Genomic DNA, 18,021 nt, shown 5'->3' on the forward strand with positions numbered 1-18,021 from the left:
CCAGCCACTTATAAGAGTTTTTCAATGTCCGACACCCCTGTCGCCTCTCTGAGAGGAGAGAAGCAATACTATATCAGTGTTTTTCCTACATAGCCTGTTCAGGAAAGCTTTGCCTTCCTCATTGTTGTTCTTCAAAAAGTCTTCATAAGATAAGAATGAAGTCTGGGAAAGTGATAGTCCTGGAAATGTAAACAGCAGAAACTCAGATTACCGGAACTATTAGTATACGATGCTGTGGTTATTGGTTACTCGGGTAACTGTTTATAACTTCACTGGCCAGCATACCCATGTCGTTGTGCCAGTCTGTGGGGCGGCGTCGTAGTTGTGGCTGCAAAACCCTTCCAGAAGTCCTCTCATTCCCATTGCTAACCAACCACATGGAACGGATGAGGGAAGGGAAGCCCAGAATATACTCTGACTTCATGTAATGAACGCATGCATCAGAGGCTTCCACATGCCCTGGCTACGTCAGGCCCCAAAGGTTCAGGCAGACCATCCCAAGACCTAGAGGGGCTTCTGATATTCTGGGGGTGCTAGGAACACAGCCAGGACCTGGGCCCAGAGCCCATGCACCCACACACTGCTTCCAAACCCTGGAATAAAGGCAGATGCCAGTAGCCATCAGCAAATCTTTAATCCTTTATACGCCATTGCCAGGGTTTGCAAATTTTCCTTCCTCATTAATGCAGCCCAGGCTTGCCTTCTTTTGCTTTTCGTCCTCACATACAGCCACCTCAGTCTCTCAGATTCTACTGTCTTCCTGTCCTCCTTGCTCAACGCCAGCCAGAAACTTCTACCTGGCACAAGCCTCCCCAGCTGCCTTGGAGGCTCCATGCAAGGAGGTGGGATTCCCCTGAGAAGGCTGGGTTCTGCAGCCAGTTAGCTGGAGTCTTCTGTGTTCCAGCATGTGGCCTCAGCCAAGTTACCTGTCACTCTGTGGCTCAGTCTGATTCTGTAAAATGGGTCTAATAAGAACTTTCCTTAAAGGGTGTTCATAAAGATTCAGCAAGTTAATATGTGTAAAGAGATGAGCACAGTGCCTGGCACATAGGGCCCCCTCAGCTGGTGTTTGTGGGGCTGTCATGCCCGTGTTTCTCCTCACTCCATCCCATGCAACCCTCTGCCTCTTCCAGCCCATCTTCCTTCGACCTTCCTCTTAGAACATGTGCCTCCCGATTCTTCCTTTCTCATCCTGGAATACACTGCTGTCTGCCCATTGGCCTGTCTCCTAGAAGGGGAGAGCAGGCCAGGGACCCCTGCTGTGGAAATGCCATTCCAGCGCTCACCCTGTGGGGACAACCCCCTTCATCAGAGCCGTGGCTGCTGACTTTTTATTGATGTTAAAGACCTGGATGAAAGCTCAGAACTCCATTTAGATCATCTAGCAGTTTCCCTTAAATACACATTCTCTTATTTCACTGTCTATTCAAGACCTCAGGGCCACCTCCACTCGACACCCTCAGAACACTTGGCTGTAGCCAAATGAGTGTTGCCACGTGGCCTGCAAACTGAGAACACTCAGTTCTTCCATCCCAGTTAGTCCCTCGAAGAGCCAATCCAAATCTTCCTATCCACATAACCAGCTCAATTCTGACCCCCTTTGCATATGACATATTTTTTTAAGATTTAACTATTTATTTTAGAGGAGGGGGCAGAGGGAGAGGGAAAGAGAATCTCAAGCAGACTCCCTGCTGGGCGTGGAGCCCAACATGGGGCTCGGTCTCACAACCTTGAGATCATGACCTGAGCCAAAATCAAGAGTTGGATGCTTAACTGACTGAGTCGGACGATCAACCGACTGAGCCACCCAGGCCCCCCTAATGACATATTTTTTAAAACTAAAAATGTATTCTTCTTGAAAAGGGGATAAGGCATCCATAGGATTTCTTTAAACCACCCATAATCCCATCACCCAAGCCCAGTGGTGCTGGCTCCAGCTGCACACTGGACCACCTGCAAATCCCTGCATGACCCTCCACCAGAGAGGTGCATATATTGGTCTGGGGTGTGACCTGGGCATGAGGACTTTCTTTTAAAAAACTCCTGAGGGCATTCTATTATGCAGGCAGGACTGAGAACCACTGTCAAGTCATCTCTGTAATGCTTAAGTCCTCATTTTAGTGCCATTTAACTTGTCATTACTTCTATCTTGGTTTTTCTTAGCCTATGTAAATCGTGTGTGTGTGTGTGTGTGTACAGGTGCACACACGTGTGTGTTCTATCTATAATGGGCAGTAAATTCTTTAGAGAATAACACATGTAACTTCTTTCTTAAAACATATGCAATAGGAATACAATAGAAATGTGAATAGAAAGATCCAGGCTGTTGCTTGTAGCCAGGCCACAGATGTGTATTGGGCCTGAGGCAGAGGCAGCACGAACTCCTGTGATTGTGTTCAGAGGCCCCCTTCCTTCCCAGTTTCCTAGTGAAAGTGGACCGGAGATAAGGAATATGACCAAAGTCTGGTGTGAGAAAGGCAGGGGAAGCCAGGGCCTGGGTACTCCACAGACCGCATAATGCAGTTTGAATAACTGAAATGTGATGCGGGATACTTCCACAAACAGAATTGTGGGTTTTAAAGAGAATTCTTCATTGCCCTGTTTAGCACCAGATGTTGCTTCATGCTTCTTCATCCCTTTTTCCCTCTTAAAATGCTTTTATTCCCCTCAGTGTCCACTCAGGGAGGGGGAAGAAAGAGAGGAGACAGACATTTGTTCCAATAGGAAAAGATGGTACTCCCTGTCCCATGGGGCCATCTCTGAGTTGGCCCTGCCCTCCCCCGACCTTGGCACTGTGCTGGGCACCTTAAGGGAACACGAAGGCTCCGAAAGCTTCACTTTCAATGTCTCCCCTACCCTTCTGGAGCTTGCAGTCTTGTTAGGGAAGAGCAGATATTCATGAATCACTAAAACATGGCTACTTATGAGTAAGCCCAGATGAGTTACCTCCAAACCATCACCACATATTAAAAAGATACAGTTCAAAGAAAGAAAGAAAGATACAGTGAGCCAATGGTTTGGGTCAGTTGGGTTGGGATTTCCCTGATATGAGGCTGTGCCATCTGCCTTGTGAGCCTGGAAGAGACGGGAAACTTACCTAATATGTATTAGATACACTGCTAAGTCTCCTGCCAGTCAATTTTCAACTTTCGCACATTGGCTAAGAATTGAGATGTCTGAGAACTGGAAGGCCGTGGACAAGAAGAAGAATATAAGGGACAGTCAATGTGGGAAGAGCACAGAGGAAGAAATGACTCCTTTCAGAGGCCATGTGGGGACCCTCCTGCCCCTGGGGCTGGTACAGAGGTTGGGGGTGTTCACAGATTCCCAGAAAAGGAAGGGACCCAAGATTATTCATTCTAAAGTATTGACATCACATTTAAATTGTTCCTTCGGAAGAACTTGAAGATGCTGCTTTTTCTATGAAATGCCGTCTTCAGTTTAGTTCTGATTTCTCAGTCCTAATGGTTTTAAATGCAAGTGGCATCTTCCTCCCTGCCTAACTGCTAATTACAGTTCCCGTGACACTTTCGCAGTTGCCAAGAGATGGCTGGCAGGTACCGAGAATTTTTCTCAGAGACAATTTTTGGAAATGACTCTTAATTAATGCTTATTTCAAATAACCTTGAGGATTTGATTCAGAAGAACCTGGAGCTTTCCAACACCCCATGTTCACGTTCCTTGTGAACTCTGGCTGTGACCATCGTGTTCTCCTGGTTCTAACAGGTGGAACAGGTGCAAACACAAGCCGGTAGGGTAGGCTCCTGGAAAACTCCATGGTTTTGCTTGAATTTCTATTTAGCAACAACTAAACCAAAGCAGAGGCCAAATGGAAGCTCTCTTATTAAGCATTTAAGTCTACTGATGGAAAAAAGAAAGAATATTTTATACTATCCTTTTCCAGAAGGCTATGTAATGATGACCAGGAAGTAAACCTCTGCATAGAATAATAAAGAGAAAAGCTGGTTACTTTTCTCCAATTAACCTTCAAAGGCCCTCAAAAGGCCAGGGAGAAAAAAATCCCTAAAAAATAGGAAACATGCCAGTCAACTTTGTTTAAAAATAAAATAACAGATTTACAGCATTGACATGGCCAAAATTCATTTCTCAGCACAGAAGAAACCTCACAGCATCTCTAAAGAGTGTAAAGAAAGAAAGAAAAGGCAAAACCCTATTTTTTGGCCACTTTAGGAATATGAGACAATAAAATCCCAGATGCATAGAGGACACATCCCCCTGCCTGTGTCCCCACACCAGACCCCTCTGGCGTTCCTCCCCCTACCCCCAACCCCCCAGTGCTCAGCCGTTACCTGTGGCAGCGTCCTCGGCCTACACAGTCACCCAGCCTGTCTCTTCTCTCCTGCAAGGTCGTCTGACCTTGAGATTGCCTGAGGGTGAGGAATCTGCTACAGGCCTTCCAGGACTTGCATTGCAGGGTCCTGTTCCCCCTCCCTGATCTCAGGCAAAACCACGGAGTGCAGGTTCTCCTGCCACGGCTGCTGAGATACGTCCGGGCAGACCCTGCAGCTGGTTCACGTCCCAGAGCCCGTTCGTGGTAGTTAGGGAAACCCTGCTCGCTAGCTCTGTCCCCAGGGCTCAGAGAAGCAGCTAGAGAAACAGCCCAACTCTGGTTAACAGCAGAGTCCTCTGTAACATCTGGGCATGCAGCATTCTGAGTCCAGGCTCTCCTGACCAGCGGATGTTGGCGACATCAGGGCAACAGTCAGGGTGACAGTCAGGGCGACAGTCCCAGAGAGAAGGGATGACCACAGAGAAGAAAGGAAGAAGCCAGAAATGGGACTCCTCTGGCCACTATGCTGACTCTGCTCTTTATTCCAATTACCTAAAGCTGGTGACTTGCCAGAGGCCATATTTAGATATTAAAACTCAGTCCAACTCAAGTCCTGGGGACACACACGTACCTTTGGTACAGCCTAAGTAGATGGGAACTGTGGCTTCACTCGTTGGAACATCATCACATAAGCCCCACAAAGGCTGGGGCCTTCAGGCATTCATTCCATAAATATTTACCACACACTAATAGGGAAGGTATAGAAATGGGCAAAACAGCAGTTCTACCCTCCCTGAGGCTTGTCTTTCAGATGGGTGAGAAAGACGCTGGTCTCCTGTCAGGAGCTGTGGGGTGCCCTTTAAAATGGGGGACAGAGAGCGCCTGGAGAGCGGCTGGGTGGGTCAGTGGGTTAAGCGTCTGCCTTCAGCTCAGGTCATGATCTTAGGGTCCTGGGACCTAGCCCTGCATCGGGCTCCCTGCCCAGTGAGGAGTCTGCTTCTCCCTCTCCCTCTGCCCCTACCCCCACTCATGCGCTCACACACACACTCTCTCTCTAATAAAATCTTTGGAAAAAAAGTAAATAAAATGGGGGTTAGGGAAGTCCTCACTGAGAAGGTGACATTTGAAGAGAGGCTTGAAGGAAGTGAGGGAGTGAGCCATTTAAATCTTGGGGGAAAGCACTCCAGGCAGAGGGAAGAGCAAATGCAAAGGCCCTGAGGCTGGTGCTTTTCTGACACATCTGAGGAACAGTGAGGTGCCCAGCGTGATTAGGGTAGAGCAAGCAAGGGGGCGAGGAGGAGGAGGAAGGTCAGAACAGCCTCACAGGCCTAGGGAAAGATCATGAGCTGGGCAGCTCCTGGAGGGTGTTAAGCAGTGGGGTCACATGATATGATTCTTGATTAAGAAGATCACTCTGACTCCTGCGGGGAGGATATTCCAGGGGAGGGACGGGAGGAAGACCAGTTAGATAAGATTTTGTTCCCCATGTATTCCCATCCCCTACTACAGAGCAGGCACAGAATACATGTTGACTAATGAATGCATGCTGTGATCCAGGAGATGTTCCCCCTGAACATTCTCCATGGGGCTGCTAGAGGGCCCCCAGTGCCACAGAATGCAGCCCCTAACTGGGACTGTACAGGTCAGGGGAGCATGGTGACACCCACCTCTTGTTGGGGAAGGTTTGTGTGGTCAGAGGAAGAAGGTGAAAAAGAGATGGGGCAGAACTTTGGCCTGCAGTTGTACATCCCTCACCTGCTTAAGACTCCCCCTCCCCCAACCCCCGGACTCACACCAGAATCCAGTGGTCAGGAACCGTTCCCATGGCCTGGCATGAAGAATCATGGTTGATCACCATCCCGGGTTCACAGAACATTGTTTGAAGACACATAAAAGGACTCGCAATGATCCACAAGAGCTAGGATACTAGAGTTAAGGTCCCTTGGCATTGTTTTGCTCTGAGAAAAATAGTCTCTAGAACAATCGACGAGTAGTAAAGGCTCTTTACCTATGTGTAGAAATCACATTACTGCACACTTTCCCCACAGTCTGCCCTCCACAGAGCAAGATTCATCTCTTTGGCAGTTTGGGAACTGAGGAGGGTTGGTTTTTTCATTATCAGGCGGCTGGTCATGTTGAGACCAGGGCTCAGGTGCTTAGCCAGATGAGACTCGTCGCCCGCCTGGAGAGACCCCCTGCTTCTTGGTGCCTGCTTGTGGTGGGGGGAGCCCTTCTTTTGAGGCAAAGGCAAAGTGCTCCTCCCTAAAGGCAAAAAGGACTATTTTATAGGACTTCTGACCTCTACAGTGTGTCCAGTGGCAAATGCACACCCACTTTGGCACAGATAACTGAGAAATGTAACTGAAAGTTAACCAAAGTCTTGTCTACCTTAGAAGGCAAATGAAGCACCACAGAAAGAATTCACATATAGAAAACATCTTAACTGTGGAAGGAAACTGCTTCTTTCGTGTCTGAAGGCAACAGGGCAGCTTTCATCTGTGAAACAACCAGACAGTCCCATTGCTTCTCTGATGTTTTCTCAGACACCTCAGACAGATACCTGGAACTCGCTGTCTTCCCTCAAGTCACCACAGACGTCACTGCTACGTTTTCCTGCGCAGTTGATTATTAGAGAACATAAAAAGTCGTCCCAAGCGGCGCACAGAATCCTAGTGTGTCCTGCAGAGAATTACACTGTAATCCCACCTCGCCACCCCAGGCCACTTCCGGGTGTTTATAGCACGGATGAACTCAAGTTAGGATAAACCTGAGAGAACCTTGAAGGGAAGAGTAGTGTGTGGTCCAAGGGGCAGCCCCATTTTCTTTGCTCTGAGGACGGTTGAGAGTGTGTGGGGTGACACAGAAGGAGAGCTGTTGCTGGCCTCCGCTAGGAGCCCCTGTCCCCCTGCCTCCCTGGGCGCCCACGGGGGGATCTGATTTTTCCAAAACTTGTAGCCACTTCTGTTGTGTCCCTTTTGGAATCGAAGTAACAGTGGTGCTGCCCAGATCACCTTCTGTTCTTTTTTGACATTTTCTCCAAAACGCATTATTGAGATATAATTCACCTACCATATAGTTCATCCGTTTAAAGTATATAATTTGACGTCTTTAGTATAGTCACAAGATGGTGCAACCATCATCACAGTCTAATTTTAGAACTTTTTAATTCATCCTAAAACAAACGAAAAACATAAACCTGCTAGCAGTCAATCCCCGCTCCCCCCTAACTGCCCCCCCCCCCAGCCCCAGGCAACCACTAGTCTACTTTCTGTCTCTCCAGATCTGCCTATTCTGGACATTTTGTATAAATGGCATCACACAGTATGTGGTCTTTGGTGACTGGCTTCTTTCACTCAGCATGTCCTCGGGTTCATCTGTCTGGTAGCTTATATTGCCAAATAAATATTCCAGTGTAAGGGTAGGCCACATTCTGGTTGTCCCTTCATCAGTTGATGGACATTTAGGGTATTCCTACTTTTTGGCTATTAGGAATATTGCTGCTATAAACATGTCTGTACTGTTTTGCCATTTTTTGAGCTGTGAATTCAGTCTGGTACAGCGAACAGCCCTGTCACGGCTAAGATGTAAACTAAGATCTTTGTATTCATGCTCTGTGAGATAGCAAGACGGTCTAGAAACCTGTCTCCATGAGGGCCTGACAAGAAAAGTTGAAACCAAGATATTAATCTTAAAGGTATAGTTTAGTTCAGTTTCGCCATAGAGCCATACAAGTACATTATAGTTGTAGAAGGGAAAGAAAAGAATGCTAGAAGACTTCATGAGCATTCCACCTGCTTGCTTAGCCCCCGTACAGATGTGTATGCACGTGCGGGCGCACAAGACCCGAGCACTCTCTGCCTGCCTGCCCGCCTGTTGGTCCAGCTGTCCCAGCTTTCTGATTCAGAACCAAAGTTGATGGGCAAGACCAATGACCAAAAAGAGGAAGTCCAGAGCCAGGGCCAGGGCCAGGACACAGCCACTGCTGCTGGGTTGGAAATACTGGAAGCCATCCTTAGGCCATTTGGAAATGTTAATTAAGCTGGCTAATTCCCACTGGTCTTGAGTTTCCAGTGTTGAGTTGAGCATGTAGGCTTACCCCGTCCACGGCTGCACCTGTTCCCTTCCTCAGAGCCATTCCAAGGGGTCTGAATAGCCCAGACAGCTCTCTGATCTCCCGCTCTGTCCGCCTTCCTGCTGGGAGGATGCTTAGCGTGCGCCTAAAGCTGGAACCACCATCCACTGTTTCTCTCCCTCAGCTATGCCAGCTCACAAAATCATTCCCTTCCCTAATTATCTTGGACAAGTTAATCATTTTCCACACTGACTGTTAAGCAACAAGGACCCAGGGAGAAGTAACCACTTTTCCTGTCTGACCCTGCCCAGTGTCATCCCCGCCACCGGGATGGCAGCCTTTCTTCGGAGATAAGAAGCTCCGTTCAAATCCTTGCTCTTCCACTCTCCCAGTGAGGCCTGCCACAGAACACATGCCACAGAACACATGCCACAGAAAGACCGACCAGTTCTTGAAAAGCCTCCCCGAGGCAGAGCTGTGTGGAACACAGCACATCTCCGATCAAGACTATTGTTTCCTGTGTTTTAGCAAATCCTCGTTGATATCCGGAGTAGCCCAGAAGCTGCACAAGGCCCACGAAGTAGGACATCTTTCTCTAAGAGTGGCTTCTGGATTTTCCACTCAGAGCCCCTGAGTGGCTGCAGTTTAGCCCCTTGGTATCACCCAACACGGGGAGGGTTCTCTCCAGAGGGGCCCCACTCCGCTGCTCTTAGACGCGAGCGGAGCCTATCCCCAAGTCCCAGCACCACTCACATGTAAGAAAAACTTTGAATGTAATGCACATATTAACTTTCCCACCCAGTGTGGCTCGAGCTCTTTTTCACAATCACCCCACCACGGAGGTCCCCAAGACCTCCGACCAATTTCCTCATTTGTCTCCTCCCCCCGAAACACTCCAGAAATCCTGTGTGTCTCTTTATTTACCATACCTACATCGGGGCTTTCGATGTGTAAAAAATAAGATATTTTTGCCCCCAAGGAGTGATATCACTCTGTAGAATGCATGCCGCTACTCCTCCACCAAAGGGCCCACGGGCAAGAGCTTCATCTGCTTTATTCACGGCTATAACCAAGAGCCTGGAACAGAACCTGGCGCACCTCAGGTGCCCAGTTGATGAAAAGATGAAATAATTATGCTCTGTGTCTCTCCCCCACCCCCCTAAGCATCATGCGCCTCCTGTTCTCTTCCTGTCCCTCATCTCCAAGCCCCGTGTGCTCTCTTCTGGTGCCTTCCAACACTGCCCAGGCTAGTTGGTACCTCACGCTCACCCCCAGGGATGTATCAGGAAGCTGACAGCCTACTCCTCTGTTCCAAGTGTGGGCCCCCGCCCTTTGGTAAGCACTGCCTGTGTGTCAAGGGCAAGTGACATTTGAGCCCCATGGAATAATTAAGGCAGCCCCCAACTGTCTCTGTCTTTGCATCTCCTTAACTCACCCATGGACTGGCAGTTACTGAGGCATTCTGTTTGGTCCAGCACACCACACCAGGCTGCATCTGGGGATGCACTGGGGAGAGGAGCAAACCAGTCCTCATCAGCAATTACAAACAAGTCCTCCATTGTTAGCTGCGCCATCTGCTTTCTTGGTACGCCCAGCATAACCAGCGCTGAAGGGGCTGCAGGGGAGGGAGGCCAAGGAGCCCCTTCATGAAGAGACCCTTTGCTCACACTGGAGAGGGTAGGCAGCATGGTGCCCTGAAAAACTGGGCCTCCCCAACTCAAGGAAGACAGACCCGCGGAGAGATGCTGTATGTCTGCCATTTTCCATGAGAAGAAATGGGGTGTTATAGCACAGTGCATTGGAAGAAAACAGGAAATCTATATCATCGCATTATGCAGGATCCATGGAAAACATCCTAGTCTGTTACCAGCAATCAACACAGTCGCAAGAACTTCCTGTGGTCTGGAGCACTATCCACGTATAGAGAAGGAGCAGGTGACAGTGGTTGGAAATCAAGTAAGACTGATCATCCACGATCAGTTATTTATCCTGAAATTCCTAACCCCAAGTAATTCTGCGGGGGAATGAATTTTCACTAGATCATGGAAGTGCACATTTCTTCTGGAGAGCCCCACTTGAGACTATGTCAGCGGTCCTTCTGACAGCCTTCTGAACCACCATCTCAGAAACTGGCCCTGCTCACTGTGCCAACCTTGGCAGGCAGGGTCAGCAGACAATCCAAGTTTACAACTGTGGCCGTGCAGACAACAGTCCGTGTCACTGATGAATGTCCTTTGTCCAGATTTGATGGTGGTCTAGTGACACTGAATTCAGGAGCGCTGTGGGGGTTGGGGTGAGGAGCTACGACGCCTGGTGCAGAATGAGGCTGAGGACTTGCTAAGGGAAACGCACCTAGGAAATAGACTGTCTGTGGGAGGGGTGGGGGGAATCAAGAAAACCTGTCACCAAGTCCGTAAAACTCAGATCCCCTCTCGGGGTCAGCGTGTCTGCGGAGATCCTCCTGCTCTAGGAGGGAGGGTGAGCTTGCCGTCTGATTTCACCACTGCAGGGTCCCCCTCCTGGCCGCCCTCTACACCACAGGCTGCGTGCCTCCTCCCTGGGGACTGTCACACCACAGGTGACACTAGTACTAAATTAACACAGTGTGTACACCTCAGAAACCTGTGAAATGAAATGAAGAAGCACGCAAACTTGCACACTTAGAGCCTGGCAAGTATTTTTTCAGGTCACCCATTGAATTCTGAATGCTCATCTTGAACATTCTTAATCTTTGATGTATTTTAGACCAAATCAGTCAGCAAATATGGGGCAACAGGAGAGGGGTCTGGTGGTCGGTGCCGCCCTGTGCCTGTAGAGCTCCCAGCAGCTTCTACACAACACATCCTAGAAACACTATTGTCTCTCTCATTTCACGTCTGTAAATGTGATGGCAGCTAGAATTCTGTCCTGCCAAGTAGAATTTTAAGTGAATTTTCAGTTCGTAATGATCTCTAAAGCTGTGACAACACCCAGGCAGTGGAGGAATAAATGTATTATTAGCACTGTGTTCATTATCAGGTTGGGCTGTGGGTGTGCTGGGCTTGTATTCATTTAATTTCATGTTCTTTCCTTTCAGATTAAAATATGTAAAGGTCTCATTGCGATGTTTGAGCAAGGTAAGACTGATGCTTGGGGTTTGCCCAGCCACCCTGCTCTTGGGGAGGGGTCCGTGAATTCACTAACCCACCTCCATCCAGGGCTAACACCGTGCTGAAATGTCCCCTCAAGTGCCTGCAGACTCCAACCTTCCCTCCCGAGGGGCCCTGCCCACACTCCTGCCCCTGCATGTCTGTGCTGCCCGGGGAAACCCAGCCTCGCCTTTCTTCTGCCCGTGCACTCCGGGCGGAATCCGACACCAACACCTGCCATCCCGGAAAATGTCTTTGTCGCCCGCCCTTTTGTGTGCAGGGCCATGGGGAGCCAGTGGACCCGGGGCCGCCCCCTTTTTTGTTGCCCAAGCCAGGAGGAGCAGGATCTTGAGATGGGCTGATAAGATGTGGCACGTGCTGGGCCGGCCTTTGACCGCTCGCCTTAATGGGCGCCTGCTCCAAGGCCTCCGTGCAGCGAGAGCAGGTTGTCTGGGGGGCTGCTGAATGGAACAGCTGGGGGAGGAAGAGCAGACAAAAGCTGGGGGAGCACAGAGGGTGAAGAACCCGGGGATGAGCTGCAGTTTAGGACCCAGAGGGCAGGCTGGCTGCAGCAGGTGTGACCTCCATGGGCCTCCCCTTTCTGCCATGGCTCTGAGGTCCAGACCCGTCCCCGAGCCGCCTTGTGGCCGTGTGGGCTGGGGGTGGCCCCGGCTGCACCGACTCATGGGCTCACAGGTGGAAGGAAGACCAGATGGTGATGATGTTCACAGTCATAATGTGGGAGGACACCAGCGAGCTGTCATTTATTAACCGTGTCACCACAGAGGAAGGCGTGGTACAGATGCCCGTCACGGTCTCAGGAACTGTGCATAGGGTGGAATGTTGGCATCTAGACTTTCGGGTTCATCCACCACGTCACCTCCTCCACCTGCAGGGCAGACGAGCAGCCACTGCCACAGCAAGCTGACCCGGCGGCCCAGCTACCCTCTCTTCCCTTGGCCACGGCTCTGGCCCAGTCCCAGAACTGTTCCACACTGGGCCCACTCCCTTGAGCCCCCGGAGGCAACAAGCCCCACCAGCCCGGGTGCTCGTGGTGGATGGAGTGGAGCGGGGCTGTACAGTCCTCTCCAGAGCGGGGGCCTCCTGCAGAAGTCTTCATTGGCCAGGACCCTGTATCCAGGCGTCCCTTCCCGCTCCCGCTACAGAGCAGCCAAGTGGGGCTCGAGTGCCCTTTGAATAGACCCCCAGCTTCCAGCAGGAGGAAAAGGCTGAATGAGTGGAGCGGCTGCGGGGCAGCTTGCGAGTGGATTTCTCTCCTTTGTGGCCCACCGGCTCATTCCCCAGCTGCTGCCTCCCCATCAATCACGGGGTGCAGCGGGCATGGCAGGAGCCCCACAGGCTGGGGCTGTGCCAGCGGGAAGTGGGGGACTGGAGGAATGCAGGGGGCACGGCTGTGCAGGCTCTGGCTGGGGAGGGGCAACCTTCCCTTTGCCCCGAGCAGTTGGGGCCACGTCTTTCGATGCACAGGGGCCGCTTTGCTGCAGAGCTTCCTGCAGCTCCTCAAGGTCGGCCACCTGGCCGCCTGCCGTCCCTCCGTCCGCCTGCCATCCTGTCCCGCTGCTGGAATGCAGCATGCACCCCTCCTCCCCCTCCTTGCCCTCCCCGGCTGGGGGCATTTAATATTTCCTTCTAATCCAGAATTACTCTTGCACTTAATATCATATCTTTGAACATCATTTTTTCTCTTTTATTCACGTGCTTTTTATTTTTTATTTTTTCCTTCCCTCTCTCCCAATCAGGCTGATTACAATACTGGGTAGAGTGGTTCCTAGTGAGGAATATGAAATCTTAGTTTGAAGCGAAGGTATTTCAAAATGGAACCTTATCTAGGATTGAATCAGGTTTATTCACCCCCATGTCCAGCTCTGAGGGGACAGAGAGAGACCTTTTGCCAATGCCGTCTCTGTCACAGAGGTCAGTATGATTGTGCTGCCTTTGTCAAAAGCAGCCTGTTTTTAAAGATGAGAACTGCAGGAGAGAGCCCCGGGACATTTCCTCTCTCTGCCCGGCCTACGGGCACCAGCAGGCAGGAGACGGTAGAGCCCCCGTGGTGGGTGCCTTAAGGTGCTGGAATTGGGAACGCACTGGGGAAGGCTGTCTCCTCAGGTCCAAGCATGTTTGTGAGTATTGATTTCAGAGGCTCTTCCTACAAACAATAAGGTAAGATCAGAAAATGAGAAAAGATGTTGTCAGTGAATAAGACAACTTACATAAATTAATTTCAAATGCCAATAATAATAAAAATTTCAAAGGCCAAACCCCTGGAAGTTCCGTGAAGCATTCTGGGAGGAGGATAGAAAGCCTGCTTCTGAGGTTTGATCGGATCTGGTCCGGAAGCTTGGGGTATAACACAGCCGGCTTAAAAATAGCTTATGGGGGAAGAGGGGTGATGAAACAAGCCTCTCCCTCGCAGCAGGGCCCCCGGGGGAGACCAGACTCTAGCAGCAATAGGGGCTGGGTATTGCAGCAGGCATTCCTGGATTCCTCTGAGCACCCTCGCAAGGGCCCTGGGGAGGGGGAGAGGGGCAGACACGCACGCTTTGATTTTACTCCTTTTCCCTCCAGCACTGAATGGTGCTATGCTCATCTGGACTCATTCGGGCAAGCAATTTAGTCCTGACCTCTCTCTCAGACCTTTGGGGAATAATCCAGTTGTAACTCATTCGGTGAAATATTATATGTAAATAAGTGTAAATAATAACACTGACAGGGATCCCCAAAGCTGTCCATCAAGTTTTCCTGGCTTTTCTTCCCTTTGCTGCAATCAGAGGCCTTTTCTCTTCATTCTTTACTTGTGGAATGGACGGTGAGGCCAGCTGAATTTCAAAAAGATTCATAGCTTGTTTCTGCTGCAGGACAGTCCAGAGCAAAGACCCGGAGGAAAGACATTCACGTGTTGATTCATTCGGCAAACATCTCTGCCCCGGTGACAAAGGGAGGTCGTCAAAGCCTTTCTGGGGATGTGGTGGTGCCATGTCTCCTGAGGGCCGCAAGTCCTTCTTGGATCTGTGCCCACGGGGGCCTTCCCTGGTGCCCTGACTTGGCCTTTCTCTGCTTCCTTTGCAGGGCCCTGGCCGCCAACCTGAGTGCCTACCTCATGGCACCTCTTGACAAGGAGGAGATGAATGAGACTCCCCCTTCCCCCACCCCGAACCCTCAAACACAGAGACTTCAGTGATGACTGCTCTGCTGGCCCTCAACACATCTCCCCATTAACAGACTTCCGAAGTTCAAGGTGAACCCCACCAAAATGTCGCTGGTTGGACTTTCTCACTGGGCCGTGTCGTCTTGCCCTAGAACCTCACGAAACGTGAGCTTCCAAAGAAGAAGAGGGGAGGGTCACCACCACCCAGAGACAGACGCACTCTCATGGGCATTGACGGGGCTGCTCTCCGCAGGGATGGCAGGAGAAGATTCTGGGCTTTCGGGAAGGGGTGGAGGGCAACTGGTTTCTGTACTCTGAGTTGTTTATAAACCCAAGCAAGATTCACAGAAGGGCCGGCAAAACAGCTGCTAAACTGAGGAATTTTCTCTACATTGATTTCCCTAGTTCTTATGTTAGATTTTATGGTTTACTCCAAAATTTCATCATCATGAAAACTGGCTTTCCCTAGGGTCTTTTGCCCAGGAGAAATTTTATCTGAGTTGCTGAGTGTTTTCCTCCTGGTGCCTGATGCCCACTAACAGGGGAGAGGTTTTCCTGACCATCCTGGAGGCCCTCAGATGACTCTAGAAACAGGGTCCTGTCCCTGTGAAAGCTCCTGTAGGTCAGGAGGCTTCCAGGGCCCAGCTCAGCACAGCGCCATGTCAACACGCAAGGCGCACACCAGCGCAGGCGCTAGACTGAGACAGGCCCCCCTTGATGTCCATCTGCCTCCAGAAGCTTCGCCCTGCAGTTGTGCTCTCCTGCCTGCTGCTGGGGGAGGGCCCCGGCACAAATGGGGGCTTTCTACCCATTTGGCTCTAAGGAAGGCATGTTGAGCCTGTTTAAAAAAAAAGAAGAAGAAGAAATGAAAATCCCTACCTTCCATCTGTGCTTGGCCAGCATCCTTGCTGGGGGTCTGAGGGTGTCAGCGACAGAAAAATCAGTTAGGAAGACCTGTCTGGCCCTCTGCCTCTCACCTAGGCCTGCAGCCTGTCTCCAGAGTAAGCCCGTGACTCAGAAGGTGTGGGGTGGGCAGCACATAGAACACAGCCGCTAAGGACCCGAGAAAGATCGACCCCTGCAGGGGTGCTTCCCCGCCTCCCGTGACTCTCTGCCTCTCTGCTCTGTGCCCACTTGGGTGTTCCCCACCCCCACCCCAGCGGCGGCTTTGGTCCCCTTCCTGGCGAGTCTCCTGAACCCCTTCAGTCCATCAGAGTGGCCGTTTTCACTGACCAGTCAGTTCTTTCCATCCGCTGTTGCATTGGTTTGGCTAGTACCTGACCCTTGCAGGAGAAACAAGCAGACCCAGGAGCCAGGCTTGCTTCTGGGACAAGTGACAAAGGATCAAGAAATTCCTATGGGAAGGATAGACCTTCTCAGTCTAGAGAGAATTTGTTTTTCGGCTTTAGAGAGGACTGCAGGTAGGGCGTGAGGCCCAGGCTCACAGACAGAGCAACTTGGGGGTTACCCGAACCTGAGAGAAATAGAAGTAAGCCTTAGTCACTTTGGGCTGTTCTGTAAATGGGCCCAGTTGGTTTGCTCACTGGGGGCTTAATGGCATTAACGGGTGACTGGAAGTCACAGCATTTTCTGTTGTGTCGGCAAATGCCACAATTCTTATCTTCCCCACCCCTGCTCCAGCCGCCCACCCCCACCTTTTTAATAATTTGGACTTTCTGGTAGGCACGGTTTGTCCACTATCGCTCAGACTGCAGACTCGTGTTGAGCGGCTCCACTGGATATTTACAAAGTGCCCAGACCTCATTCCTGCAGGGGAGAGCGTCACCTGTCCCTGGGCTCCAGAGTCCAGACAGACTCTGACAGCCAGTAGCTTCGGGGAGGACATTTCATTTCCAGGCTCTAGAAATCCCCTGTGGCAGAATTCTTGGATTGAGCTGAAGTGTCAGGACTTGGAAGTCACATTGAACTCCCCTGGACTTGTGCTCCACGAACCAGTCCTCCTAACCTACAAGTGGGAAACTCAGTTGTAGGCAGCATATACCTAGACCTTTCCTGTCATCCCTCACTGATTTTAACTTCCCTATGACCCCAGACTCCAGCCAGCGGTTTGGGGACTGGAGCTGCTCCTGAGCCCACTGTTGTCAGCGGCAGCATCGGGGTGGAATAGGGAGCAGGGAATCTAGCAACCAGGTTTGCTTACGATCACATGGACCTGAATCACTTTTGTTATTTGGGGTGGAAAATTGAAATGATCAAATTCTTTTTTTTTTTTTTCACTTAGAAAAGCAAATATTGTGCTTTTTGAAATAAATGCCTTCCCAGCAAAATTATGGAGGTTCACTCATCCGGCAGGGACCCACCTGAGTCACAGTGCTGACTCGTCGCATTAGTAGGTCAGCCATCTGTACTCGAAAGTGGCCCTAATTGGCCCAAAATGGGTAAGATTCGCCAGCTCCCAGGCAGGGCCAGGCCCATCCCCCCACTTCTCTGCACACTGATCTTTGCACACTGATTTCCGTCCGAAGCAAAGCTGATGTTCCATAGTCTCACTGAGAAGGTGTTTTTTGTACTTTAAAAAACAACAAAATGATGACTTCTTAAAAATGGTAAAATCTGAAGTAGACAGCAGTGAGGAAATTTTGCTTGGGTGACTGTCACAGTGTCTTCATGCCATGAAGGCTGCAGTTTGCTACAAGAGCCACAGGAAGGGAGGGGAGTCAAGCCTGGCCTTCACAAAAGGGACTGACCGACGGGATCCTCAGCCTTACAAACGAGATCATGCAGATCCGCAGACCATGCAAATCACGTCTTCCTGACCTTCCTCCCCGTGTGGCCGTCTGCGCTTCCCTTCCTGGTTCATCTGTATCATCTGGAGGCTTGAGGGATCCTTTACAACGTACTGTGACGTCACATGTAACTGTGTGTCGCGTCTGTAGCTACTGGAAAGAAATTCAACATGAAACAACCACTGTTTTAGCTGCACTCAGTACCTGTGTATGATACACACATGAAGAGAATGTTTTCTTATGGTTTCAGGTCGACAACATTTAGTTCATGTAAATAAGAAAAAGAAACTGATAAATATGGGAAATTAAGTTATAGGATGTCATTTGATTTTTGTTTTGCTCTCTCTTATTTAATTTGCCTAATGCCCCACATCTGGGTTTATGCCTACTCGGGGTAGAGTCCACCTTTGCAGACGCGTGCGTGCCACACCTGGAAAAGCACACAGCTCCGCTGATGACCGCCGCTCGACTCTCCAGTTTACCCTCTTTTTCTCTTTAATTCTGATTTGCTGTGATGAATTTAATAAGGTAGAAACACGGCACTTAAGAGCCGTATGTTTCTTTTGTTTTCTTTATAGTTTCTAGGAAAATAAAGTTTATCCTGGCATCTCACAAAA

The 18,021-nt window shown here is 50.2% G+C and overlaps 1 protein-coding gene across 1 annotated transcript in view; it reads left to right on the top strand.

The window, feature by feature from the left end:
- Nucleotides 1-18,021, top strand: part of RALGAPA2 (Ral GTPase activating protein catalytic subunit alpha 2) — a 341,643-nt gene extending 323,622 nt beyond the window's left edge. Inside the window, exons 39-40 of the mRNA XM_028123771.1 lie at nt 11,440-11,479; nt 14,579-18,021. Coding sequence (XP_027979572.1) covers nt 11,440-11,444 — 5 coding nt within the window. The 3' untranslated portion in view covers nt 11,445-11,479; nt 14,579-18,021. The remainder of the gene's footprint in view (nt 1-11,439; nt 11,480-14,578) is intronic.

This window comes from Eumetopias jubatus, unplaced genomic scaffold, assembly GCF_037043125.1.
Source record: "Eumetopias jubatus isolate StellerSeaLion01/CBP00866 unplaced genomic scaffold, mEumJub1_p1.0 scaffold_9, whole genome shotgun sequence".
In the NCBI taxonomy this organism is placed as follows: Eukaryota; Metazoa; Chordata; class Mammalia; order Carnivora; family Otariidae; genus Eumetopias; species Eumetopias jubatus.